This window comes from Manis pentadactyla, chromosome 14 (assembly GCF_030020395.1).
Source record: "Manis pentadactyla isolate mManPen7 chromosome 14, mManPen7.hap1, whole genome shotgun sequence".
NCBI classification, from domain to species: Eukaryota; Metazoa; Chordata; class Mammalia; order Pholidota; family Manidae; genus Manis; species Manis pentadactyla.
This window is the reverse complement of record NC_080032.1, coordinates 29,846,933-29,874,229: the sequence shown is the minus strand read 5'-3', so window position 1 is coordinate 29,874,229 and position 27,297 is coordinate 29,846,933. Positions and strand designations below refer to the sequence as shown.

The window sequence follows — 27,297 nt, the reverse complement described above, 5'->3', positions numbered from 1 at the left end:
TCCTTTAATTCTTTAAATAGCACTTCCTTTCTATAATGCTCAATCCCCTTTGTAGAAAGCATCAAAAGTTAAGCAGGAAGATTAGGAGTCATGAGGATTGGATGTGGATGTTCCCCTGTAGTTAAGAGGCTCCCTTTGTTACTGGCTTGTGATTTTACTTTTCTTCCTTTGGTTCCTACAGTCGTCAATGGGTGCCTGCCACCCACTCAGCCTGTGCTGGCACTGGGGCCAAGCAGCAATGAGCCAGTCAGGCGAGGTCTGCACTGCGCAGAGACACAGCCTGGGGGAGTCAGGGGTGCTCATGCAGGAATCCCACGTGTACAGTGAAATACCCAGGAGGAGGCGGGAAGGCTAGGTCATTGCTGATATGACTTTGAATAATGGGGGACCTGATTTAGTCTGGGGATGTGGCAAGGGATGTGTCCCCAGCAAGTGACATGTAACTGAGACATGACTAGAGAGTAGGGGCTCACCAGTTGCAGGATGGAGGCTAGAGGGGGGCTCCTCCCTGTGTCTGGAAGGAGCCGGCTTGAGGGAAAAGTAGAGGCACTCAAGTGTCTGAGGTAGAGCAAAGGCAGGTGGGGAGTGGGCTTTGTAATGATTGTTCTTCAGGAGGGCAGCATTGTCTTCTCTCTGTCTCTGTCTCTGTCTCTTTCTCTCTCACCCTGAGTTTCTTAAGGAATCAATGAAGCAGAAATGTTTCCATTTCCCAGACTTCCAGCCTCAGTAGCTCCAACACCTTGGTTATCCGGCATTACTGCTGTGTCCTGGATAAGTGAGGTGCCATGGAGCAGTTTATAAACTGAGCAGGGAGCTTCACTTTCATGGACTCAGGATGTTGGAGCAGAATGGTGTGTACAGATGGGAATTCTGAAAACCCCAGATGGTTTCTACTTGCCCTAAACTGTGGCCTGGGCCCTTCCTGTCCTGTATCTGAAAACATTGCACAGACTCCTCCTCTGCTTGTTCAGAGAGCCTTGGCTGGGCCTGACCTTCATCAGCCCTGAAGGAAACCTCTTAAAACCAGTTGACAGCACTGCCTGCATTTGTAAGCGCCCAGTGCCAGCCTAATTGAAGCTTTCCCTGGTGACTCAGGACCATGGCTTTAATCATGGGGCTTGTGCTGGACACCTCGCCCTGGCCTGAACCTGCATGGAGAGGCTCCCGCTCTCCTCCCTTGTCTGCAGGATGGTGGGTGGGTCCTCTCTCCCCTCCCTCCCTCCTCTGGGTCCTTCTGGCCCCCTCCTGGAATGGCCGGACTCCTACCTCGCCTCCCCCAGGCTGCTCCAGGCCCTCCAGGGGCCTCTGTCATCCCTTCCTCTTCTCTCTTCCTTTTCCTTCACCTTGTCTTTGTTTTCTTTCTACTTCTGTCTCTCTTCACAGCTTTGGTGTCTTCATGACTTGTGTGGCTTTCACAGACTTTGCCTGGTGGCATGCAGCCTAGTGGTCCCTCTGCGTAGTTCCTATGTAACACGTTCCTCCTGGGCCTCTGCACCCATGCTGCTGGGCCTTCTGTTCCTTTGGAGTTTCCGGTGCCTGGAGGGTCAAGGAGATCTGAGTGTTGGAGCAGCAGAGTGATGGTCTAGCCTCATCAAAGACAGAGAAAACAATTAAGGGGCGACATAGCCTGGAAGGAGCCATGGCTGCAGGGACGCCAGATCCCACAGGCTGTGTGAACCCAGGCAGGCCATCCCAGCACTCAGAGCCTGTTTCCTCATCTAGTAAACAGGAAATGGGATGATGACAACGATAATGGCAGTAATGACAGTGGCTGCCACTTAGAATCTGAGGAATCACCCAAGGGTGTAATTAAAAACAGATTCTCAGGCTCCACCCTGACCTGCTGATTCAGATGCCTGGGGGTGACCTGGATTTGCATTCTCAGGACACCCCTCCTCTGATCCTGATGCTCAGCCAGGGTCCAGGAGCCTGGTCAGGCAGCTGACAGAAGAGACCCAGTGCCTGCTCTGGGCAGAGGCTCACCCCAGGGGCCGTATCCTTGGTGGGACATGGCTTCCTTTGTTGCCATGTACTGTCGCCTCCAAGAAGGACTCCGGGTAGAGCCATTTTTCTGGAACTCTCATTCAGGCCAGATTCTGACCAGGTCCCAGGTGGGATTCATGCACATTGTCATTTCTCACCAGGTCCTTTGCTAAGCCCCCGAAACAGGTGCAGACGGTGTGTGAGTGCATCCTCATCATGAAAGGGTACAGAGAGCTCAACTGGAAAACCGCCAAGGGCATGATGTCCGACCCGAATTTCCTGAGGTCTCTGATGGAGATTGATTTTGATTCAATTTCTCAGAGCCAAGTTAAAAATATCAGAGGTGAGTGTACACAAATGTAGGAATAGTGAAGCTTGGTCTGTGGGGCCGGGATGCAAAGCAAGGAGGCAACCTCCTGTTGTGCTCAGCTGGTGTCACCGTGGTCCTGGAGATGAGACAGGTGGAATGACTGTTCCCAGAGGAAGATGGCGGTGCAGCCATGTGAAGCAGGGAGGGTGGATGCTGAGTGGGCCTGCAGCATTTGCCCACTGGATGTTTAATTCAGCAACCACTCCATTTTTCCTGTTAGGAACAGAGCTTCTATGGAACCCAGCCCAGTGTCCTGTCCATCAGGCATGGTGGTACAACAGTTGGTCTAACCTTGACTTCTCCCCCCTTTGTGCCTCTTGCCAGTGTTAAGTCTTCTGTGGGTCCCTTGGGGATGGGTGAAAAGGAGGCCAGTACCACCGGTGTCAGCAGCCCCGCCCCCACCCTGTCTCAGGTTATAGAACACTGCGTCCCCCTTTGGGCCCAATGCCTGACCTGCTTAGTTGCTTACCAGCAGGAATGATGGTCTTTGCAGAAGGCAAGACATGTTCATAGTGTCACTGTTTATTTTGATGGTTTGTTCAGAACTTTATCATCAAATGCTCTTTCTCAGCTGCTTAAAAACAAAATTAAGCAAAACACAGAGGATAACAACTACAAAAAACCAAGGACCTCTCTTTACCCCAAATATTGGCTTGGATGGGTTTACATTTATGTGAAATTACCCCCAGGGTGACATGCAATGGTCTGTGCATCCTGGCTGGGAGCCTGCTCTGAGCCACCTTTGTGCCCAGCTGGGAGTCCTCACTGATGCCCTGGATCCTGAGGCTGTTGGGTGTCACACAGAGGTGCCTAGATCTTAGGATGAACCACCCTGTTGTCCACAGGAGGGCATCTGGTTCCTCCCACAGGGTTACTGAGGAATAAGGAACTAGTTATACTTGGCTCAGAGGCAATTTATTTCTCATTTTATTTCCCCCCATCAGAGCTTGCTGTGTTGAAATCATTGCCCCTTTGACCTTTAGGCCTCTTGAAGACTCTCAACACCACAACAGAAGAAATGGAAGCTGTGAGCAAAGCAGGCTTAGGGATGCTCAAGTTTGTTGAAGCTGTGATGGGCTACTTTGATGTGTTCAGAGAAATAGAGCCCAAAAGAGAAAAGGTATCCCCCATCTGTGAGACCTAAACACTGGTGCCAGGAGACCGGTCTGGGATCAGAGTTAATGTGCCCACAGCTTTGCTGGAAAAATTCTGGCAAGGTTCTCATTTTAAACCACGTAAACTTTTTCTCCCCAATAAATAATAACCCTGAGTTAGACATAATGTGGATGACAGAACCAAAGTCCAAAAGAGGTTCAAATTCTGTGTGAAAAGAGTAGGATTAAAGATGGTAAAAATCATTCTCCAGAACTAAAATGTCAGCCTCGGTGCTGTGACATTTGGGGCCATCCTGTGCCTTATACAATGGCTGGCAGCATCCCTGCCCTCTGCCTGCTAGATGCCATTGTCCCTGGCGCCAAGTCCACAACCCCAAATGCACCCAGATGTTGCCATAGGTCATGTGGGGTGGGGATGGGGGGCAAAATCAGCCCCACTTAAGAACCAAGGGGTCAAAGTAACATGTAAAACATACAATACAAAGAGAATTACAAGGTTGATTCAATCATTAGGCCATATTTTGACACCGTTTTATAACTAAAAATTTTATTTCTTAGAGAACCTAGACCCCAATAGTAACCCAATAGTAAACCAGTGAGGAAGTAAGAAAAGAAGCCTGGCATATGGTGGCCCCAGAGAGCGGCAGCGTCACTGGCAGTGTGGTGTGGGCCTAAGTGCAGGTGTGAGCCTGTTTGTCCCTGCCCGCTGTGGTCCTGGTCCCCACAGCTCTGTGAACTGTCTTCACTTAGGTGGCCAGGCTGGAGCGCAACTTTTACCTCACTAAACGTGAACTAGAAAGGATCCAGAATGAGCTGGCAGCGATCCAGAGGGAACTGGAAACTCTGGGAGCCAAATATGAGGCAGCCATACTGGAAAAGCAGAAGCTGCAGGAGGAAGCCGAAGTCATGGAGAGGCGGCTGATCGCTGCGGACAAACTCATCTTAGGGCTGGGGTCTGAGAACCTCAGGTCAGCGCAGCTCCCGAGCCCGCCTGATAAGGAGCTCTCAGTGAGACCATGTGGTTGATGCGTGAACACCATCAACACCATTTCTTGCCATGTAGAGTTTTTATTCCATGCTGCATTTTTATCGGAAAATCGTGTGAAAAATTCTAATTTTACAATTATCATGTTTAAGGTGGCTAGTGGCCATTTTATAGATTCTGTTTTTATTAGGTACCAAGTGTTATTTATTATGTAGATATTAAGGGTTAAGGAGACAGTGCATCTGTGGAGACAGGGAGAAGCAGGTGGCCTCTGGCAGGGTGCCCGAGGTCTGTCCTGGATGGGTCTGGAGGTGGAGTCCTCCCCTGGCACTGGACAGATGTCTTCTAAGGCCCCTTGGCTGGTTCAGTTCTGAGCTTCTATTTTAAGTAGGTGGGGCTGTTTGATGCTTATGGGTAAGACCATTTGGCCATAGCTTGTCCACTGGACATGACAGTCATTCCTAATGTGGCACCAATGAAATGGGTATGGAAAACACTGCAAGATATCATTTGCTTGTGGGAAACAAACAGTTTTTCAATATTTCTAAAACCTAGAAGACTTTGGCCATTTCTGGAAGAGACCACATGGAACATCCAGTTTCTTTTATTTTGGGTAGAATTTTGTCACCAAGCAGGACCAGAGCTCATGAACTCTGCTGGGCATATTCATAAGTTATTGATTAAGCATTTGGAAATGATGTGATCACAACTTAATAATAGCTCTGAGACACAAACATTTATTGTGGCCACTGTTAGGTGCTAGGTTCTACTGAGTCCAGGAATTGAAGTCTTTCAAAGGCTCACAGGGTAGGAAATGGTGAGGTGAGCTGACAATCTGTCTCTAACAGGAAAGAATATCTCAGACAATGTTTCCTGCTGGCTAGCCCCATTAGCAGTGTGTCAAGCTGGTCCTTCTAGAATGCTCCTTTTAACTTGCTGGAAAGAAGGTAACTGCTTGCCACAGCCTGCTCTCTTGCCCAGGTGGCGGAACGATCTGGACGAGCTGATGCACCGTCGGGTGAAGTTACTCGGGGACTGCCTGCTCTGTGCAGCTTTCCTGAGCTACGAGGGTGCGTTCACATGGGAGTTCCGCTGTGAGATGGTCGACCACGTCTGGCAGAATGACATCCTGGAGCGGGAGCTTCCCTTGAGCCAGCCTTTCCGATTAGAAAGCCTGCTCACGGATGATGTTGAGATCAGCAGGTGTGGATCCTGAGCCAGGAGGAGAGGGGTGCCTCAGGATGGGATCCACATGGTAGCCCCTGGTGGGTCATAGCCAGGGGTACAGCTGGCTTGGCTGCACAGAAATGGCAGGGTGGGCTGCAAATCCATCACCCTGGTTGTTGAAGAGGGTTGAGCAGCCTGGGGATTGATTTGATAGATTGTTCTGGAAGGCTGATCCTTCCACCCTTAGCACTTGGTTCACAACTTGGCAAGAAAAATCAGTTTCCCTTCTTGCTGTCCCTTCCAGGTGGGGTTCCCAGGGATTGCCCCCTGATGAGCTCTCGGTTCAGAATGGCATCCTTACCACCAGGGCCAGCCGCTTCCCTCTCTGCATCGACCCCCAGCAGCAGGCCCTCAACTGGATCAAGAGGAAAGAGGAGAAAAACAACCTGCGGGTAAAGCAGCCCCCTGCCCCCTGCCCTCACTGCCACTGTAGACAGGGCCCACTCACCCTCCTCTTCCACCTGGCAGCTCCAGGTCTGAAATGTCACTGCCCTGAGCCCCCACGGGGAGCCCTTCCCTTCCTGCCCACCCACCATGTTGAATCTTCAAGGGCAGCATGAACCGCCTTGGACTTTGCCCTCTGCCAGTGTGTGGTCGCTCTGGCTGAGAGCAACATCAGGCAGAGCCCATGCTTTATCTGTGTCACCCCCACCCCCTCAGCTACAGGGCTTAGTGGCCTTAGACACTCAATCGCTTGTTTTTTGGAAGGCAGTGGATGGGGGAGGGGGCTTGACTGAGATATAATTCACATACCATACAATTCATTAAATTCTGTGGTTTTTAGTATATTACACACAGAGGTGTGTAACAATCACCAGAATCAATTTTTATCCCCACAAAGAGATCTGTAGCCACCCCCCAACCCCCTAATCTATCCATTCCCCCGACCCCTGCCACCAGCCTCAAGCAACAGCTAATGTATTTTCTGTCTCTATAGATTTGCCTGTTCTGGACATTTCTTGTAAATATGTGACAATTTGTGCATGGCTTCTTTCATTTAGCATAGTATTTTCAAGGTCCATCCATGTTGAAGCATGTGTCAGTGCTTTATTCCTTTTCATGGCCAAATAGTATTCCACTGTGTGGACTGACCACATTTTGTTTATCCACTTATCATTTGCAGGACACTTGGGGTGTTCCCACTTTTTGGCTGTTGTGAATAATCCTGCTGTGAGCGTTTGAGTACAAGTTTTTTGTGGGCATGTTTTCAGTTTTCTCTGGTGAAGTTCTTAGGGCCCAGTCACTTCTTGCTGAACTCATTAACAGATTCGTAACTTTCATTTTTATCTTTCCCTTATTTCTCCTGGTCCTTACTCCCAGGTATGCACATGCTGTTGGGGGAAGCCTGTTTGCACCCCAGGGGAACACCTGCCTCTAAAACACAGACATGGCTCTAGTGGTACAAGTATTAACCCAGGAATGCTCCTTGACTTCCCTCTTCCCTCAGCCTGCAGGTTCTGAATTGCCAGCCCCAAATCCTGCTCCTACTCTGTCCTATTTCTTAAAAAAGGAAGATTCTTGTGATAGGGGGAGAGGCTAAGTAACTCAACATAAGAAAAGAGTTCGGAGAGGAAGGGGGAGGGGAGCCCCAGGGGCCCAGATAAAGAAAGAGGATTTTCTTTTAGATGTTTTGATGAAGGAGATACCAAAGCAAGCATGAGGTCTGAGGGAAGTGGAGGAAAGAGGCAGAGGATGAGAAAACAGGGGCCCTGGCTTTGGATCCCCTCTGAGGTCTGAGAGAGGAAACAGCGGTCCGTCAGCATCCCTCCTGGCCGCTGCACTACGGTGTCCAGATGAGAGGCTGCGGGAGCCTGGCCCTCAGGGGTTTTGGGGTTCATTTGGGTTACACACCTTGCTTCTCTGCCTCTCTGTTCCCCTCTGGCTCCCTTCAAGGCTCTGCCATGCCCACTCCCCACTTCCAAGGCGTTCTCCCCTGAGAGCAGGCTGACTCTCAGTGTCTGCGTCCTCTCTCCCCCAGGTGGCTTCCTTTAATGACCCTGACTTCCTCAAGCAGCTGGAAATGTCCATAAAATATGGGACTCCTTTCCTGTTCCAGGATGTGGATGAGTACATCGATCCTGTGATTGATAATGTCTTAGAAAAAAATATAAAGGTCTCTCAGGGGCGGCAGTTTATCATACTGGGAGACAAGGAAGTGGACTACGATTCAAATTTCAGATTGTATCTGAACACCAAACTGGCCAATCCCAGATACACCCCATCTGTGTTTGGGAAAGCGATGGTGATCAATTACACAGGTAAGAATGTACAAAGCCTCGGTGACAAAGTGATGTGGTTACCATGGAGACCACGGTTTGAGATCAAGACTGGTGGGCCATCATTTCATCTGTGACCCCAGGTCATTCTCTCAGTCACATCTCACCTGGTCAGTTTTTAAGGAAGCACAAACACCTGGCAGGCTTGGGGTCCCTGGAAGGCAATCAGTTACATGTTTTGAAGTGTGCTGAGTCCGGGCCATGGGCTCAAATATTCACACTTGGGGTGGGGTGAGACTCCTGCTGCTGTGGAAGGAAGTTATTCTTTGTTTATTTAAATATATGACATGAATGTGGGTTTTTCCCCTTCCTCTCAATTGAATTCTGTTAGGAATTGGATGCCATTTCTGACATTTTCTAGGGTGTTCATAGAGCTGCTCACCTAGGTTAATTAGGTTTGGGTATGCTTTCTGCTAGGGTTCCCGAGTATATGGGAGTCCTGGCTTTTATCTGGGTGCACCATCACTCTGATTGTTGGCCACTCTGTGTAGCAGCATCTGCATTTTGTTCTGTCTGACATTTTTTACCTCATGGCTTCAGAGTGGTTTTGCTCCTCATGTTCCTGAGATGCTGGCCTGGACTCGCCCCTGGCTTGCCCCCAGGAATGGCTGTGTCCCAGGCAGGAAGGCACAGGAGCAGCTCCCTCGGGGGCAAAGCAGTGAGGGCCTCCCCTGGTTCCCCCCCAGTCACACTAAAAGGCCTCGAGGACCAGCTGCTGAGCGTGCTGGTGGCCTATGAGAGACGCGAGCTTGAGGAGCAGCGGGAGCACCTCATCCAGGAGACGAGCGAGAACAAGAACCTGCTGAAGGATCTGGAAGATTCCCTCCTTCGGGAACTAGCAACCTCCACAGGGAACATGTTGGACAATGTGGAGCTGGTGCAGACCCTGGAGGAGACAAAATCCAAAGCTATGGAGGTAAGAACCCCCAAAAAAGTGCATTGAGCATGGAGGGGGGATCCCGGGTCCACCCTTGGAGCGCAGTTTCCTTGTCTGCTTAAGAAGAGCATGGGACTCCATGATCTCAGGCCTCGTTTGTAGTCCTGGGTCTTAGATGCTGAGCGTTTGGGGTGGGGTGAGGTAGGGAGATACCAGCCTGTGCTCTCATCAGATTTGGGCTTTGAGTCACCTGAGGGTTTGCCTTATGAGAAAAGGCCTCCTCTGTTGAGTGTGCTGTTGGGAGGGTCATCCTGGAGGCATTCCCAGGTACCCTGGCCATCAGGTCAGCCTCTTCCTATCGAGAGTGACAGAAAACCCAGCCCTACTTGGCTAAAGTCCAAGGAAATCTATTGGCTTAGAAAACAGAAAATTCCAGGGATGGTTACAGGTAGGGCTGGATCCAGGACTCCAAACATATCATTAGGACTCAGATTCTCTCTATTTTAGGGATGTGCCTTCTGCTGGGTTGGTTTTATTCTTTGCCTCCCATGGAGCCAAGTTCCCCTCCACAGTCACCAGATGGGTCTGTCATGTCCCCTCAGGTTCAAGTCCAAGGGAAGAGTGAGAATCTTTACCTGTGCCTATTATGAAGGTCCTGAGAGGCACTTATGTCATATGCTGACCCCAAACCAATCCCATAGCCTGGAGATGCTGTGTGGACTGGTTGGACCTGGGTCACATGCTCTTTGGGGTTGGGTAGAGCCTGCATATGTAATGAAAGGGGAAAGCTGAGTCCCCAAGTAAAAGTCAGGGACAGTAATTCAGAAAAGGTAGCTTGGCCGCAGGGGAGTCCAGCACCAGTACTCACTGCATCTCACAAGAGGTTGGGTGCTCTTTGCATGCACGAGCTTTGTGTGGATTTCTTTGTTGCCCCCTCCAACCCCCACACTCTGCCTTCTTATTTTCTTGCCCATTTCAGAAGTTTTTCTGGTTATGTGTGTATGTCTTCCTGTTCCCTTGGCAAGTTGCACCTTTTCTCTAGGTATCAGAGAAGCTCAAGCTGGCAGAGAAGACAGCCTTGGACATCGACAGGTTGAGGGACGGCTACCGGCCTGCTGCCAGGAGGGGGGCTATCCTGTTCTTCGTGCTGTCTGAGATGGCCCTTGTGAATTTCATGTATCAGTACTCCCTGATTGCCTTTCTAGAGGTCTTCAGGTTTTCCCTTAAGAAGTCACTGCCTGATTCCATTCTTATGAAGCGATTGAGGAACATTATGGACACGTTGACCTTTAACATCTATAACTATGGTTGCACAGGTGAGCACCTCTCTGCACTGCTCAGGACAGAGGCTATGTGTGTGCATCCCTGTGTCTGTGTGTCCAAATCTCCTCCTCTTCTAAGGAAATCTGTCAGATTGGATTGCAGCCCAACCCAATGGCCTCATCTAACTTCATCTCCTCTTTAAAGAGATTCTCCCATCTCCCAGAACAGTCACATTCTCAGGCACCGGTGATTAGGGCTTCACCCCGTGGATTCTGGGGGATGCAGTTCAGCCAGGAGGGAAGGAAGAAGGTTGAGGGCTGTTGTTCCTTTAGGGCTCACTGAGGTAGCCAACCCTTCTATGACATATAGAGTGGAATCCAAATCACAAATTCTGAGTTACACATTTTTTTTCTCAGAAACACATTTCTTCTGTTAAAAAAAAAAAAAGGAAAAGAGCCTCAGTGTTTTGCATCCTCCCATCAGTAAAAAGTCTGTGGATGGAATGTGCTTGCCCTACAATAGAGGTTGGCAAGCCGAGACCAGCTCCAAATGGGGCCCACTGCCAGCCTTTGTAAATAACGTTGTTCCGGAACATGGCCATGCCCATCTGTGTTCACATTGTCTATGGCTGTTTTCACCCTGCAGTGGCGAGTTGATAGTTATTGCAGAAACCATCTAGCCTGTAAAGCCGAAAATATTTACTATCAGACCCTTTATAGAAAGCTTGCTGACAGCTCTTCTAGACTCTGAGAGACGAGAACTCCCACTTTGAGTCAGGCTGACGAACAGCCTTGCACTGACTCTGTGCCTCTATCATGCTGCCCTCGATTTGCTTTTCAGCCCCACTCTCCTCTTCCCAGGAGGGTGGTGGGTGCCGCTACTAGGCACGAGCATGTCAGAGGCGGACGAGTGAGTGTCACTGCAGGCTGTGTTCTTGGGCATGACCTGTAGATTGGTCCATAGCTTTTGTGCTCAGATGGCTGTGGGCATCGAAAGCAAAGAGGGCTAAACACAGCCGTGCAGGTCTGGTGTTTTGTTTTATGTCTCCTGCATCTAAACATGTTATGCAGAAGAAACTCGGTTTCTAACATGGATCTGTTTCATCAATACTGATTTGTTGTTTCCCTTCAGGGTTGTTTGAGAGGCATAAGCTGCTCTTTTCTTTCAATATGACTATCAAGATAGAACAAGAGGAAGGAAGAATCCCCCAGGAAGAATTAGATTTCTTTTTAAAAGGTAGTGAATTTGCCTTGTTTCATTCTCCCTAATTCCCTTGGCCCACACTGCACATGTATATAAGTTTGTTTGTTAAGACAACAACAAAAATTCTCCTTGAAGCCTGGCTTCCAACAGCACTGCTATATCAAATATTTCTGTTGAGTTGAATCGAGCCCCAAAAATGGGTAACTCTGAGCAACCAGTCTACCCCAAAGCTGGGTGCCACAGTGAGCTGGCTGGCTGGAGTCACCTACCTCTCTCCCCAGACCCCGGGGAAGTGGATTCTTCCCCAGAGGGACAGAAGAGCAAGTGCCAAGTGGCTTCCTCCTGCTGCGGCCGTCCACTTCTCTTCTGTTGTGTTTAGGAAACATTTCCCTGGAGAAAAGCAAAAGAAAAAAGCCTTGTGCTTGGTTGTCCGACCAGGGATGGGAAGATATCATTCTTTTATCAGAAATGTTTTCAGACAACTTTGGGGACCTTCCTGATGACATTGAGAAGCATCTGCCCATCTGGCAGGAGGTGAGCTCATGTCCTCCTTCCCGCCCATGTGCAGCACCCACCAAACTCCTCATGAGAGAGAAGCGACCTGCTCAGAGTGGAGGCACTGCCCTTCAGTGACCTGGATGGGGTTCTCCTTTAGCTGGTCCAGCTAGCTTTGTGGAAAACCATCCACCCACCCATCCTTCTGTCCATCCATTCATGTGTCCATCCATCCATCCAAGAAATAGTTATCGAGCATCTGCCAAGGACCAGGTCCTTTGATGCACACTGGGGACTCAACAGTCAGTGAGACTCAGTCCTCCTTTCCTGAAGTTCATACTTTTTGGGGGTAGAAAATGACAGATCTGACTAGAAGTGACCTTGAGGTCCATACTTGCATAGATTTCATCACTTTACAGTGGCTTTTGGGAACTTTACATAGAAATGGGAGCCTGTGTCATTTTAGAGTTGATGCTATCATGCATGTTCTTTGCTTTTCCCAGTGGTACGACCTGGATTCCCTTGAGCAGTTTCCATTTCCCTTGGGTTATGATAACAACATCACCCCTTTCCAAAAGTTGCTTATTTTGCGCTGTTTCCGTGTGGATCGGGTCTACCGGGCAGTGACCGACTATGTGACTGAAACAATGGGAGAGAAGTAAGTGTGTTGTTTGTTTGCTTGGCCCTTTCTATGGGGTCATCCCCACCTGGACCCCAGATGGCAGTGGCTGGCCAGATCCCAGGAGCACTGTCACAGGCCTGACTTCAAGCATTATTTGATAGCCATTCGAGAACAGTGCTATTCAAAAGAAATACATGCAAATCACATATCTAATTTCAAGTTTTCTAGTACCACCTTCAAACAGAAGCAGGTGAAATTAATTTTAATAACAACATATTTTATTCAACTCAATATATTAAAATATTATTTTGACATATAATCAATATCAACATTATTGAGCTATTTTACTTTTTCTTTTTGGTATTAAGTCTTCAAAATCCTATGTGAACTTACATGTACAGCACATCCCAGTATGGACTGGCCACACTTCAAGAGCTCAGTAGCCACATGTGCCTAACGGCAACTATACTGGACAATGTAGCTCTAGTATCAAGTGTGAAGTCAGGCAGATAACTTGGGTTCCAAACTCAAAGATGCCTTCCTGGCTGGCAGGTAGTGGAAGTGGGGAAAGAGGCTGGTGGGGACCATGGCAACTGGGAGAGGCCCAGTCCTGGTCCATGGGGAGCAGCTGCCCCTCAGCTCCTGCTGACTGATGCCAGGTGGCAAGGGGGACCCACAGTGGCCAGAGCACCTGACTCATTGAAAGAAGCTAGAAATTTGGATTTCTACATGAAATCTCCCAATCCTTCTGTGTTGGTAACTAATTTTGGAAATCTTGAGATGTGGGCCCTTGAGGGCAGGCATGTAGAGCTGACAGTGTGGGACCCTGGGTTTGTGCCAAGGAGACATCTACCTGGAAGGCCGGCTGACACCGGCTGACAGGCCCCCTGCTCAGTATGGATGTACTAACTCCAGCACCAGTGTGCCGAGCGACAGCAGGGGTATGCTCTGCGAGGCCCCCACCTCTCAGGAGCTCACCATCCAGTGTGTGTAAAGCTGGACATTGAAATGAGGGCTGTGCACAGTGGCAGCAGGGCAGCCCGGAGGTTCTGAACATTGGGAGGAGAGAGCACGGGGCTGTGCTCCTGTGAGAGCTTCCCATTTTGTGTCCTTCCCCAGATATGTGCAGCCCCCCATGATCAGCTTTGAAGCCATCTTTGAGCAGAGCACGCCAAACTCGCCCATTGTGTTTATCCTGAGTCCCGGTTCTGACCCTGCCAGTGACCTTATGAAATTAGCTGAGCGCAGTGGCTTTGGAGGAAACCGCCTTAAACTCCTTGCCATGGGTCAAGGTCAAGAAAAGGTAATTTGTTGTTGGAAAGAGCAAACTATCAATTTAGGGGAGGTCCCTGGCCTCTGCTAGGAATGAGTTACTGTCTGGTTTTAAGCTCAGATTACCAAGCCGCACATGAGCTTGTTGCATTTCTGAGCTACAGAGCAGTAACCAAATCCTGGAATGGTGACAGTATGAACAACAGAAGTTCCAGAAGTAGCATTCTGTAATCGCCCAGCCTTGCATGATCACCATGCTCCATTGTTTTCAAAGCCCCTGTGCGAATGGTCCTATCACTTTCAGTCTCTGTGACCACCCTACTGTGGGTCATTGTTGTCAGTGCCCCAGTGGCATGACCAAGGAGCAGTCAGGGTGCTGGTGAACTGAAGGGAACTCTTGCGGCTGAGGGGGGTCAGTGAGCGCAACATGCTTGCACATCTCTAGGCCATGCTGCCCAGTAGACACAGGCAGTCCTGAAGGCTTTCTAGAAGATTATATCTTCAGTGGCAGCCTCGGTAATTCCTGGATTACCCGCTTTGTGGCCTCTGCTGGAGTGGGCCATTCGTTTTCTGGGGCTGCAAGCAGGGCTCTGAGAGACACAGTGCTGGTGTGGCCTTGGGGCACCAACTCTCTCTCCTCTCCGTTGGCACAGCTGGCCCTGCAGCTGCTGGAGACGGCAGTGGCTCGTGGGCAATGGCTGATGCTGCAGAACTGCCACCTCCTGGTCAAGTGGCTTAAAGATCTGGAGAAGTCCCTGGAGAGGATCACCAAGCCCCACCCAGACTTCCGCCTGTGGCTCACCACCGACCCCACCAAGGGCTTCCCCATCGGGATTCTGCAAAAGTCCTTGAAGGTCTGGCTTTGGGACAGTGCACCCCGTGCCCAGCTCCTCACATTTCTGCCATTTGCTGCACTTGTGTGCACATGTGCATGTGCCCTAGGACACCTGGACACCCCTCCTGAATCCATCTCTCCCTCTCTCAGAGATGGGCACTATCCTAACTGGTGGCAGTCATGAGTCCCACACCTGTTTTTACCACTTCTGCCTGTGTTCCAAACAATATCTAGGTTCATTTTGTGTACCTCATACTTACTAAACCTTCTTTTTATCTCTAGTAATAGGCCTACCCCCATCTGCTGTGCTCCAGTGGTTTTCTGTGAGCATTTTGAGGGGTTTTATATGCCCCCTTATTTTCCAGAGAATTTTTTTGGGGGGGATGATCTTGCCATCTGTGTCTGGGGCAGGAAGAGGGAAATCTTACTACTTCCACTGTGCATTTGAGAATTCCATGGTCCAGGCAGAGGTTAAGGAGCTCCCTCCAGGTCATGTGATGAGCAAGTGGCTGAGCTGGAGCAACACCTGGATCCTTAGCTTTCTTGCCTGGGCCCTGAACAAGAGACTTGCTGCTCAGAATAGGAAGGAAGGCTAGAAAGGGCAAAGGAAAAACTAGGAAGACCCCCTTTGGCACACTTTTCAAAGCTGCGGGTCCATGGTTTTTCTTGTGATTTGTCTCTGACAGGTTGTCACAGAGCCCCCCAATGGGCTCAAACTAAACATGAGAGCAACTTACTTCAGAATCTCTCACGAAATGCTGGAGCAGTGTCCACACCCTGCATTCAAGCCCCTGGTCTATGTGCTGGCATTTTTCCATGCTGTGGTCCAGGAAAGAAGGAAGTTTGGGAAGATTGGGTGGAATGTGTACTACGACTTCAATGAGTCTGATTTCCAGGTGACGATGTGGCTACTCCTCCGTGGGGACTTCCTCCGGAGGGGCTGTCCTGTCCCAGCCTTCTTCCAAGTTAAGGAGAGTGATCTCCCTCCTGCCCGCATCCGCAGAAGAGTCAGAATGCGAAGGACTTTGTGGGTTTGGGTATAACCAAGCCTGTTCCTCCTCTTTTAAGGTCTGCATGGAGATTCTGAACACGTATTTAACAAAAGCCTCCCAGCAACACGACCCTAGGGTCCCGTGGGACAGCCTCAAGTACTTAATTGGAGAGGTAGGAGTGTTCCAGGGCCTGTCTCAGGCCGCCTCCCAGGCTAGAGCTGGGCCGTGCCTGGTGGTCTTGGGCCTGACCTCTGAGCCACACATGACACCCCTCTAGCTCCCAGTGCCCATCAGCTGCAGGCCTTGGGTCTCCACGGAATACTCCCACCCCACCACCCAGTCATCTTTGTCCTAGGTGGGCTCCATACACATGGGGGTTCTAGATTCCTTCCCCCATAGTCATGCCTTGCTCCTGCTGAGTGGGCAGGGGGACCACCTGGGAGACCACAACCTTATACAGGCTCCCCAGAGGCCTGCACACACCTCAGACAGTGACCCCGCCCGTTCCAAAGACAAAAGTGGCTGCTGGATGCTTTGGCTGTTTGGTTATTCACTACATTTTGGGGACTTTGCAAATTGCCTACTGGTGGCACCCAGTGCTTCACAAGGGCTGCCTATCACCTTGGCCACCGTGACTTTGTGAATGAGCCATCTTATATATGGTGGGGCAACAAAAGGTTATTGTGTCTACACAGTTTGAGCTGCACAGTCTCCGTCCTGGGCAGCCTCTGGGCTCAGGGCCTTGGGGTACAGCCAGTACGAGCCGGGTTCCCAGCCAGCTCTCACTCCCTGTCACTCCAGGTCATGTATGGAGGACGGGCGATTGACAGCTTTGACCGGCGTATCCTGACCATCTACATGGATGAGTACCTGGGCGACTTCATTTTTGATACTTTCCAGCCCTTCCACTTCTTCCAGAACAAGGAAGTGGACTATAAAATCCCCATCGGTGATGTAAAGGAAAAATTTGTTGGTAAGATTTCTCAGACACCAAGAAGTATTCTGCAAGTGTTTTCTAAGGGATCCCACACACCTCAGCTGCTCTGTTTCCATGGCTGGCTGGATGCCTCTTGCAAACCCTCTCCTGACAGACGTGCTCCATCTCATCAGCCTCAGAGCTGAGTTAGTTCAGATTCCCCCTGGGAAGGGGAGAGTGGCCCCCAGGAAGCTTGGTAAGCCATTTTTATAAAGATAAACCTAACAGTGAGCTGGATTGGTGTCAAATTTTTATTTAAAAACATGTTACCTGCTAAGCAGTGGAAATCAGTCTTGTGCATCTGGGGGCACTGAGGCTGTGGGTCCTCAGGAACAGGGGTGGTACAAAAGCTTAATGTCTGTGCTCTATGATTATAGAAGCCATTGAGGCCCTCCCGCTAGCCAACACGCCTGAAGTGTTTGGCCTTCATGCCAATGCTGAGATTGGGTATTACACTCAGGCAGCTCGAGACATGTGGGCTCACCTGCTGGAGCTGCAGCCTCAGACAGGTAAAGTCTGCTGGAGGAGCGAGTCTGTTTGGTCAAGGCAGAAGGGTGCTGGCACAAGTGCTGCTCTGGGTTCTTGTAGTTGCCATGTTGCTGATGCCTTTCCAAGAGCCAGAAGGCTCAGGATGCCTAAGTCCTGTACCCAGGTGCCCTGGGTTCCCTAAAAAGTGCCTGGTTTCAGGGGAATCCAGCAGTGGCATCAGCCGAGATGACTACATTGGCCATGTGGCCAAGGACATAGAAAACAAGATGCCCAAAGTCTTTGACTTGGACCAGGTCAGGAAGCAGCTGGGGATCGGAATCTCCCCCACTTCAGTGGTGCTCCTGCAGGAGCTGGAGCGCTTCAACAAGCTTGCTGTGCGGATGGCCAAGTCTCTGGCTGAACTTCAGAGGGTGAGAGTGTCCCTCATGTGCAGATTACTACCTACATGTGGCACCTGGTTTTGTGACAGTTGTGCCTGATTGCTTGTGATTCTGTAAACAGGCCTTGGCTGGAGAAGTTGGAATGAGCAATGAGTTAGACGATGTAGCAAGGTCTCTTTTTACTGGGCAAATCCCTCTTATCTGGAGAAAGCTTGCCCCTGATACCTTAAAGTCCCTTGGAAACTGGATGCTTCACCTCCTGCGGCGGCTCAGCCAGTACTCATCATGGGTAAGTGGGAGGAAGGCTGTTCGTGGGCTCGCGGTTCAGCCTGGGTGACCCCAGCTGCCTCGCAACCCCTCTCCCACCCTGCAGTGGCACCCTCTGTCGGCGGCCGCCTGGGTGCTGTACAGATGGGCTCTGACTTTGCAGGCATGCCTGTATTTTTTTTTCCTTTTCTTGTTTTTAAGACTGAAGCATATTATGCACAACTTGAGTTTTTCATCTTAAGAGTCTGTCTTGGCGATGGTTTAAGTACATGTAGATCTACTTCATTTGTGTTTAGGGTTCTCCATTTTACAGATATTCCATATCTTTGCCCCTCATGGACATTTAAGGGGTGACCATCGGGCCCTCCGTTCCTCCCTCCTCACATGAGTATATTCTGTGGGTAGCTTCCTACAATGAAGAGTTGGATCAGAGCACATGCATTCTCAACTCTGACAGCGCTTGTCAGATGGTTTTCTAGAGAAGGTGAAACCACACTCTGTGAGAATGATTATTTCCCCACCTCTCTGCAACACTGGGTGTTCTTAATATTTTAGATCTTTTCTCCCTGATAGGTAAACAATAATATCTGTTTGTATGTGGATTTCTTTAATTATGATGAGGCTGAGAATATATTACATGTTTACAGACATTTTGTGCTTTTTGAATTCTCTTTTTGTATCTAGATGTCATTTTTATTGCATTCTCCATCTCTTAAAATTGATTTTTAAGAGCTCCACGTCTGGAAGGAAATGAGCCCTTTGTCTGCTGGTGTTGCAGATATCTCCCCCAGCTTGTCATTAAATCTTTTGACTTTGTAGTATTTTTTTCTATAGAGAAGTTTTATATTTTTATGTATCAGTCTTTTTGGCTTCTGGGTTTGGAGTCTCCACTCTAGGGTCATGACAGCATTCATTGGTGACTTGGTCTGGTACTTTGTGGGTTTATTTTTTTATATCTAAATCTTTGCTCCATCTGGAATTGGGTGGTCCAACTTGTGTTTCCCAATGGGCTGCTGGTTGTCCCAACACCATCCTTTTGCCACTATACGAATTACATCTTTTATCATGAACTGAACTTCCCCTTGGCTTTGACCCTGGCATTTGATGGCAGCCCCAGGCTCCCACCAGCTGCCCTCCCTTCTCTCCAGGTCAATGAGAGCGAGCCCAGTGTGATGTGGCTCTCAGGGCTGCACATCCCAGAATCCTATCTCACCGCCCTGGTGCAGGCCACCTGCCGGAAGAACGGCTGGCCGCTGGACCATTGCACCTTGTTCACGCAAGTGACCAAGTTCCAAGATGCAGATGAAGTGAATGAGCGTGCAGGACAAGGTACAGTCAGCTCATTATGGATTAAGTCTTTCATTTAGGGGCTCCCTCCCTGAGCTATCCCCAATTCAAAGGGACAAGCATAGCGTGGGCCAAATAGGACAGGCCATGCTTGGAAGTCTGGGTGCTGCAAACACTGGTTGTTCGTGCATTACCCATGTCTTGATATCAGAGGTTTCTTTTTCCAGTTTCTGCTGAGACCTAGGGTTGATGTCAGGAGGGCCCTGAACCACAGTCACCCTGCTCATTTGTAGGAAATAGTCTCCTAGGACAGAATTAGATCTTGAAAGAATTGGGTCACCAGGTGGCTTCCCTGAAAACCTTGAGGGGCCAGAGTCATGGGAGCCAGAGGGCAGGATGGACACTAAATTATGCTGTAACTTCCAAGACCCTTAGACGGTGGTTACTGATATGCAAACTATAGCTGGAAATTGTCATTTCCTGGGGCCATGCTGTTTTAGAGGACATGTAACTGCAAGCAGAAAAATGTCCTCTTCAGCTAGCTTAGAGAGAGGCGATTCTGGTGAACAATCACAAATGCTCACAGGAAGGCCAGAGAGGTCCCAGAGGAACTAGCAGGTGTTGGGGCTGCTATTCTTTCTGGGCTGGAAGCCTGTCCCTTGCCACTCTGCATGCCTGCCACGTCTACCTCCCCAGAGGCCACTTTCTTGGCCAGACTTCAACTTCCTGCTTCCTACTCACCCTGGCAAGGGGAGACTTGGGACCACTGTGGTGCCAGCTGGCTCTGATGCTTTTGTCCTTTTAGCATGGGGACCCATGGTGGTCTGGGTCTGTGTGCATTGATGCCAAATTGCTAGGAAAGGTGACCACCCCTCATCCACTTCACCAAGACCATGAGGAGGGCCATGGGGTCTGCAGTGTCCTGTCTAGGCTGTTCCTCAAAAAAGGGAAGGTGGACAGGGCAAAAATAAGGCCCACCTCTTTTGGAAAAAGGCCTGGGCTGTGTCTGGGGAAGGAGAGCCAGTCAGTCACCTTTCTGTTCAGTATGTACATCTGATAGAGTTGTTGCACAGCAGAATTACAGGTGCTTCTGTGTGAACCCTGGGTCTCTGCCTGGTATCTCTAGGATGCTTTGTCTCAGGACTGTACCTAGAAGGCGCTGACTGGGATATAGACAAAGGATGTCTTATCAAGAGCAAACCCAAGGTGCTGGTTGTTGACCTGCCCATCCTGAAGATCATCGCCATTGAATCCCATCGCCTCAAACTGAAGGTAGAATGCTGCCGCCCACTCTCCTTTCCCCTCTTTCCTTCTCCTGGTTATACACAGGGCAATTCAAATAGTCCTGCCCTTTAGAACAGGTTGTTTAGCCTTTCACAGGTGGGGGAAGCCTTTGAGATGTGATAAAAGCATGCAGCCACTTCCCAGGAAAATGCACGGGCACATGTGTGTCTGTAGAGACTGCCCCAGGTGGCAGATCAAGTTCAGAAGCTGTGGTCCAGTCTGTCTTCAGGAGAGATTTGTCCCTTCCTGGGACATTGCTTGAATTATAAAGTAATTGTATCTGGTATGGACTGCAGGCACCTCCTGCTTGGCCTGCCCAGCCCCACTTTTAGCAAGTGTGTGTGTGGAAAGCCCTGTCTACATTAAGTTAGGGGAGAGTTGCCATGCAATGCCTCAGCCATGCCTTCCAGGAGGGCCCGCTGCACCCCCTTCTGGTACTGAGTGCTTCCCTCAACCCATGGGGGCAACTCATATGCCTGTCCTTGCAGAAAACCTTTCGGACACCTGTCTACACCACCTCCATGAGAAGGAATGCCATGGGAGTTGGCTTGGTTTTTGAAGCCGATCTCTTCACCACGAAGCACATTTCTCACTGGGTACTGCAAGGGGTATGCCTCACCCTGAACTCTGATTAACCCTTTGGGTGAAGAAAACTGCATTATGGATTCTAGGCCCATGGCTGGCAATGGAAATGCGGGGTATTTGTGAAGAACCATCAAGTCTCTTGTCACTTCTTGGGGCCTCTCAAGAGGCAAGAGGGGGATTGACACTGATTTTCGTTTGAAATTGGCAGTTTAAATCTCTTTTCTTATAAATTAACCTGAATTGTTTTGTTTTCTCAACAATTTTTTAAGGATTCTATGTGTTTGAAAAGTGAATACTAGAGAGCATTTTAAGATGTGTTGGCGTCTTTTCCTTCTCAGAGGAAACATGATTAGGCAAAAGTGCCTGGCATGTCACTCGCACAAGTGAACTCTCTAAGATCAGATCTCAAAGGCATGGTTCTGACATCCAGGGCTATTTTTGCAGGTGCCTTTTTTTGACAAGAGCTGTCTGCTGAGGTGTGAGGAGAAGACCAAGGCTGTTTTTAGGAGCAGGCAGAGTCCCCCTTCCCTGGGCTGGTGATGCTGGGCACAGAGCAGAGGTGGCCACAGTCACCATAGCCACTCCTCCCCGTCTGAACTCTCTGGCCCAGCTCCTTGGGCTCTGGCCTGCCAGTGTGTGGGTGAGGCCCTTGAGCTTGGGGTTCAATTCCTGTATGAGCTCCTATCCTACTGTGCACCATGGGCCTAGCCTGGAACCCTGTCCTGGCCCAGCTGGAGGTGAGCAGTGGCTTTACTCTTCAAGGGTGGGTTAGGCTGAGAGCACTAGCAGGGGCCTAGTTGTGGGCAAAAGTGGCTTTTGCCAGAACCTTTAGAAGTGCAAAACATTCCTAAAGGATAGCTCTGGGCAGTGAGATATAACAGGATTCCTCTTTTCCAATGTGCCCGGGGTGGGAACACTGGGAGAGAGGGAGTTACTAGGGGGCCTGCTATTTCCCTCCCTCCTACAGTCTCCCACCGGAGGTTTAACAAAGGACACAAAACAGAAAGAAGGCAGGTTTAGAAAATAAAGTTTGTTGGGATCTTGAACATTTGGATAAAACAAAAAATATGAACACACATTCAGGCTGTGGTGATACGAGAAGTAACATCATCTTATTTAGTTCCTGTGACACATACAGCTGCTCGGTTATTGGTGCCGCCCTGGGAAAGGATAGTCAGGAGGTTACAGGGGTCTCCAGCAGGAGGGAGCAGGGGCTGCTTCGGATAGGCTGTCCTGGAAACCGGAGGGATAGGGTCAAGGCTGATATGTGTTACTCCAACTTCATAATTAGGCATGGGACTATCTGATTTTATTAACATGGGGTAGTAATGCAGCCTGAGGCCTGTGCTTTGTCCATGAGCGCATTTAGATTACACAGAGTGGGATTAGAAGCAAGCGATTCATCACACAGGTGTTTGGCCACAGCAATTAGTAGATATGTATTCTGCAGCAGGGACACGATCATAACTTGGTGTCAATAAGTGGACAAGAGGAGCAGGAAGATAAGAGATCTGTTGACAGGTCTGAAAAAAATTTGGCATGCATGGGAAGTAAAGGAAAAAAAAAGGCGTGAATGAGTGTTTCCCAGTAGTGATCACAGTGCATGGACAGCCAGGGTGAAGACTCGCCCGGGGCAGGCTTCACACAGTTCTGTCCGTCCCTGAGTGCTTCCTCACCACTTTACCTCCGTTCACCTGGTCGACCGCCAGCGTCTCCACCTCGGGCTGGGCCTGCGGTGGGGTGGCATGGTGGATGCGGTGTGCCACCCCAATGTGAGCCTTGTGAGCCTTTTCACGGGCTGGGCTGTGCTGCTCGCTGGAGCTGCGGTTGGAGGCGATGGGGGGGATGACCAGAGGTCGCTCTTTGATGAGGTGGACCTCGGTTGACTCCCGGGCCAGCAGGAATGGTGTGGGGTCAGGCATGGCATCCACTGGTTCCCGCAAAAGTAGTTTCCGGCTCTCAGCCCCAAATTTGTAGACCTCTTCGAATTCTGGGTGCAGGGGGGCTGAGAGGCTCTTTTTCATCCGGCGGCGGGGTGTTTCAGGCAGCTTGTCTTTTGGGGGGGCCGGCTTGTAGCTGGCCAGCACGGGGCTCCCAGATGGGCTGCCGTCAGAGGTCCCGCTGGAGCTCATGAGCTTCCTTTTGGCGGCATGCAGCTGAGAGGTCAGATAGGCGATGGTGCTGGCACGCTGCTCCAGCTCACTGGACAGCATAGTCAGCTTCTGGCTTTTCACCTTTAACTCCTCCAGGTATTTCTTCTCCCGTTCCTTAATGGTGCTTTCCAGCACCGTGACCATGGCATTTTTTTGCTCCAGTTCCCTCAGCAGTTCGTTGTTCTCACTCTCCTTGAGTTTCAGCTGGGCTTCCAGCTCTTCACATCTTTTCTTCAGTTCATTGCTTCTGCAAGATCCATCTCCTAGAACAAGCCCCAGGACCAGATTAAGAACCCACCGAGCAGAGGCAGGGGCCTTCTGGTGGGGAGGGGTGCTGTCTAGGCTGGCCTCACTTCCCCAAGTAGGAGTGAGCTGAGGAAGAGGGGGCCCAAAGGTCACTGGAGGGCAGGGCTGTGGATTGGGACATCCTGCTTCCACAGGGGAGCCAGCAGCTCAGCGCTAACCCCCATAGACTGGCTCTCCCCTCCCCAAAGGTGAAAGGTCAGGTTCTCTGAGCTCCTTCCAAATTAGCTGGCTTATTTCTAAAAGAATGTCTCTGAAATTTAAAAAATGCTGAAATTAAAACAGCCAGTTTCAGGGTATTAGACCTCAGCAGACGCTCCACCTGCTCAGGTGTGGTTTGTTAATTGCCTGCTCCATTTAAAGCACTTTTTTGAAACACAAATGTAAAATGTCTCCCATAGAAAGCCCAGAGGTTGGTGCTGCAGAGGGCCAGGAGCCAGGCTGCCACTTTTCCTGACACAGGTCCCCTCTCTCAGCAAGCTGTGTCCCTGTGCCTGCACTCAGGCTCTGACTTGGGTCAGCCCTTCAGCAAGACTCCCCGGGCTGTGCCTGAGCCCATGCAGGCAGCCCAATGGGGGTGGTTGGGCCAGGAACTAGCGTTTGTGGACACCTCTCAGACAAGGACACAGGTTCAGAGATGTGAAAAACTTGCCTCACAGCTCTGCAGCAGAGACTGGATTCCAGAGCTAGAGACTGATGACTGGCTCTGACTTTTTGGGAGCTCTGGGAAGCCAGGTGCTTGATCCCTCCTCCCCTAGACTCTAGAGTGCTCCTCTTTGCTGACGGACACCCCGAGAACCAGCATATCCTGCTTTGCCAATATTCCACTCTTCCATGGGAACGCTGCGGCACCTCCTGCTCTAAACACACATCCTCCTAGAAGTTTCAGCCCTTCTCCGAGAAAGCTGTATGAGTGCTGAGCTGTATCAGCAACTGCTCTTTATCAACTAAAGCAGTATTTCCTGAGCTGGCCTGAGCATTCAATCACTGCTGCACTTTGTAAACTTAAAATTCCCACATCCCCTCCTAGACTTTTGGAAGCAGAACCTGAGGGCGGAGATCCAGACTCTGTATTTTCAAACCTAGGGTGTCCCTAGAGCTTCCCAGGATTGGGCAAGCTCCATGTGCATTGAGGTAAAGCAGTGATTCCGCCACTGGTGAGGGGAGATGCCACACCAGCACCACCTGAGAGGCGTGCATGTCAGGATGAGGGCCTGGGTGGGGTGGGCTGGCGGCCTTGGGACAGGGCTGAGAACGTCACCCAGAGAGGATACGGGTCAAGAATCGTGTTTCTTCAGCTTAGCCGGACCAAGAGAGACAAAGAGGTAAGAACATCCTGATTTCTGATATGGATGGCAGGAATGTGGGCTGGGGTTCCCGAACTGAGGGTGGATATCCTATTGCCCTGGATCCCGGGAGGCCCAGTTCCTGGCCTGGGGTCTGCAGAGGAGGAGCCTGGCTCCTGCCTCTGCAGTCAGCCTCGAGAGTAGGCTCCTGTGCCCAGCCTCCTCCCCTACCACACACAGACAGAAAGATGGCTCCTGAGAGGCACACTTAGCAGACTGTAACACAAGTAAGGCAAATGGAAAAATCAGGATTTCGTAATCACTGAGACTCATGAAAATGGTCCATGTCTTTTTCAAGGAATTGGACACACAAAGAACTGCTGTTGTGAAGCCTCTATAGGAAAAGCTGTCTTAACTCAAATGTGGATTCCATACTTTCTAAACCCCCACCCTGTTCTGGGGAGCAAGCTCTTTGTAACAGGCCCCAGAGGCCCAGTTTCTATTTCCTCTGGCCCAGCTGCCATAAGGCTGATATCTTTGGGGGGGTCCCTGAGGATTCTGGTTGGGGGAAAGCATTTCTGGGACTATAGAGATGTTCAATGCTCCTTTGGGGCGGTCTAGCAATTTGATCATTCCCTCAGCCAGTATTTTGAGAGCACCTGCCCTGTGCTGAGTTCAAGGGGCCCTGCTCTGCCTCTTCTTTCTTTTTGGTTTAAATCACATCTATTTCTTGGTTACAGAAGGAATGCATTTCACTGTAGAAAAATCAGAAAATCCAGAAAAGCATATAATAGATGTTCCAAATATCAAATGTGTCCACCAAAGGAAAATAAAACTGCTTATGCCTCTGGCCCCAGATAGTCCCTCATGAAGGAAGGTCCAAACTTCCTTCCCATCTTTTTGTAGCACTGCTTACACATGCAACTCTTCATAGAAACTGTTTTCTTCTAAGTGTGTAACTAGTGAAAACAAATGGCACCAACATGGGCCGCAGGAGGAATAATACCGTAAGTAACTTTTGGGGAGAGAGTTCTTACCTGTCTGTTCCGAACTTTTGAGTGTCAGCTCATAGGTTAAATCTAAAAAGGAAATCATATACATTAATTTTGTATGGTTATCGTAGATTTCAAAAATTTCATCAGCTCTGAAAATGTAGAACTGAGTCCCACAATTGGCCAGTAAGTCCTGCCTGGCAGCATGAGGGGCAAGCATGAGGACAGCAGAAACTGTCAGTGGCCACTGTCCTTCCTAGGGTTCAGAGGGGACCCCTTTTCCCTGAAATGCATCCCAACACCCACAATTAGCAAGCACCTTGCTCTGTATAATATACTTTACTCATCGTTTCCAAAATGCACTGGAAATTCTAACCACTGCATTGTGATCTTTCAAGTCCTCAGAATGCCAAGAAATGGCTTTATAGCTTTATGCTTGGCACATATCGATTAGGCAAAGAGGATGAGGTAAGGCACTCAAATGGACTCCAGTGGTGGTGGGGTTTTAACTACACCAAAGATGAGTAAAACCCCCTTCTCTGTCTCGTGAGCAAGCCCGGCATAGCTTCTGAGCCAACTATCCGAAACTGTCCTGGTAACACACTCTCTGCAGCCCTCGCAGGCCCAGAGGTCATGCAGGCCTCTGGGCACCTGTGCAGTGTTGTTGCAGTCGCCTGATCTCCGCGTGTAGCCCCTTGAGCGTGCTGGCATGCTCCCGCTGAAGGAACAGGAGGTTCTTCTGTGCGCTGTGCAACTGGTTCTCCAGGTTTGTGGCTGCCATACTGACCTCCAGATGACCTGTGGGAAACACAGGCCATGGTCACTGGCCTTGACAAGGAGGGTCACGGGTGCTAGGCTGGAAGGGGCTGCTTCCTGCTCACTGCCCTCCGTGGCTTTGCAGGGTTGTGGCCAGCATGAGACCTGGATCCCAAAGTAGAGGGGTACATTAGATCCTGGTCTCCCTGATTTCAAACCCTAGCCTCCCCATATGCCACCTAACTTCAAAAGACTGAGCACAGTCACTCTCTAAGTTCTCCCTGACAAGGTAGTACTGACTGCCTCCTTATAGGGACACTGGGCAGTTGGGAAATGGAGCAGATATTTCCTTGAAATGGTGTCTAGAGCTGGCCCAAGCCAGGAGAATGAGAAAGAGGTGGGGAGAATTCCAGAGGGAAGCCCCCTGAGGCCACAGAGCTAAGAGGAGCCCCACATCTTTCTTGGGGCCAGGTGGTGACTGCAAGAGTCTGTCCCTAGACCCTGCCCCCCCACCCCCACATGGTGGCTTCAATGCTCAATCATAAGCCATTCAGTTAGGGACTTGGATTCTCTCTACTGTAACTCAAGAAATGTGGTGAAGTCACTAAGTCTTTCTGGAAAAGCTATCAGAGTAATTCAAGATGACTTGCACAGCACTGAAAAATGCAAAGGATGAAATGTAGATCATTTACTTGTAAATTATTCTTAATAATACAAGCTTCTGAGTGACCTCTTCCTAATTTGCTGTGCCAAAGAGCACTCCCTGGAGGGAACACCACCTCTCAAAGGGCTCCAAGGATGTGGCATGTATTTGTGGGATGGGGAGTTGGATGGCTCTAGAGGTGACAGTAGGCCCATGCCACACTGGGCTGCTAGCACCAATTACTGTTCCAGTAAGACCAGCGACATATTTAGGCCCCACCGCTGCAGCTAAGAATAGTTCATAATTGGATTTCAAAATGACATTTTTATTCACATGAGAAAGCTTCCCTGTGACCTCAGGCCACAGGCTCCACACTTCAAA

At 49.9% G+C, this 27,297-nt stretch overlaps 2 protein-coding genes across 5 annotated transcripts in view; one reads left to right on the top strand and one right to left on the bottom strand.

Moving 5' to 3' along the window:
- Positions 1-21,467, top strand: part of DNAH10 (dynein axonemal heavy chain 10) — a 129,667-nt gene extending 108,200 nt beyond the window's left edge. Inside the window, exons 58-79 of the mRNA XM_036921759.2 lie at positions 2,145-2,326; positions 3,337-3,473; positions 4,219-4,436; positions 5,435-5,656; positions 5,925-6,072; positions 7,659-7,938; positions 8,643-8,872; positions 9,876-10,149; positions 11,228-11,332; positions 11,679-11,833; positions 12,298-12,452; positions 13,536-13,719; positions 14,342-14,542; positions 15,210-15,419; positions 15,592-15,687; positions 16,317-16,488; positions 16,869-17,000; positions 17,179-17,390; positions 17,482-17,649; positions 18,776-18,956; positions 20,041-20,186; positions 20,687-21,467. Of these exons, the coding sequence (XP_036777654.2) occupies positions 2,145-2,326; positions 3,337-3,473; positions 4,219-4,436; positions 5,435-5,656; positions 5,925-6,072; positions 7,659-7,938; positions 8,643-8,872; positions 9,876-10,149; positions 11,228-11,332; positions 11,679-11,833; positions 12,298-12,452; positions 13,536-13,719; positions 14,342-14,542; positions 15,210-15,419; positions 15,592-15,687; positions 16,317-16,488; positions 16,869-17,000; positions 17,179-17,390; positions 17,482-17,649; positions 18,776-18,956; positions 20,041-20,186; positions 20,687-20,833 (3,955 nt within the window). The 3' untranslated portion in view covers positions 20,834-21,467. The remainder of the gene's footprint in view (positions 1-2,144; positions 2,327-3,336; positions 3,474-4,218; positions 4,437-5,434; positions 5,657-5,924; positions 6,073-7,658; positions 7,939-8,642; positions 8,873-9,875; positions 10,150-11,227; positions 11,333-11,678; positions 11,834-12,297; positions 12,453-13,535; positions 13,720-14,341; positions 14,543-15,209; positions 15,420-15,591; positions 15,688-16,316; positions 16,489-16,868; positions 17,001-17,178; positions 17,391-17,481; positions 17,650-18,775; positions 18,957-20,040; positions 20,187-20,686) is intronic.
- Positions 21,468-21,794: 327 nt separating this feature from the next.
- Positions 21,795-27,297, bottom strand: part of CCDC92 (coiled-coil domain containing 92) — a 28,959-nt gene continuing 23,456 nt past the window's right edge. For all 4 annotated transcript variants that reach the window (XM_036921751.2, XM_036921752.2, XM_036921753.2 and 1 more), the window contains 3 exons: positions 26,169-26,315; positions 25,563-25,604; positions 21,795-23,199 (listed from right to left, as the gene is read on the bottom strand). In XM_036921751.2, coding sequence (XP_036777646.1) covers positions 22,424-23,199; positions 25,563-25,604; positions 26,169-26,298 — 948 coding nt within the window. In that variant the 5' untranslated portion in view covers positions 26,299-26,315 and the 3' untranslated portion in view covers positions 21,795-22,423. The remainder of the gene's footprint in view (positions 23,200-25,562; positions 25,605-26,168; positions 26,316-27,297) is intronic.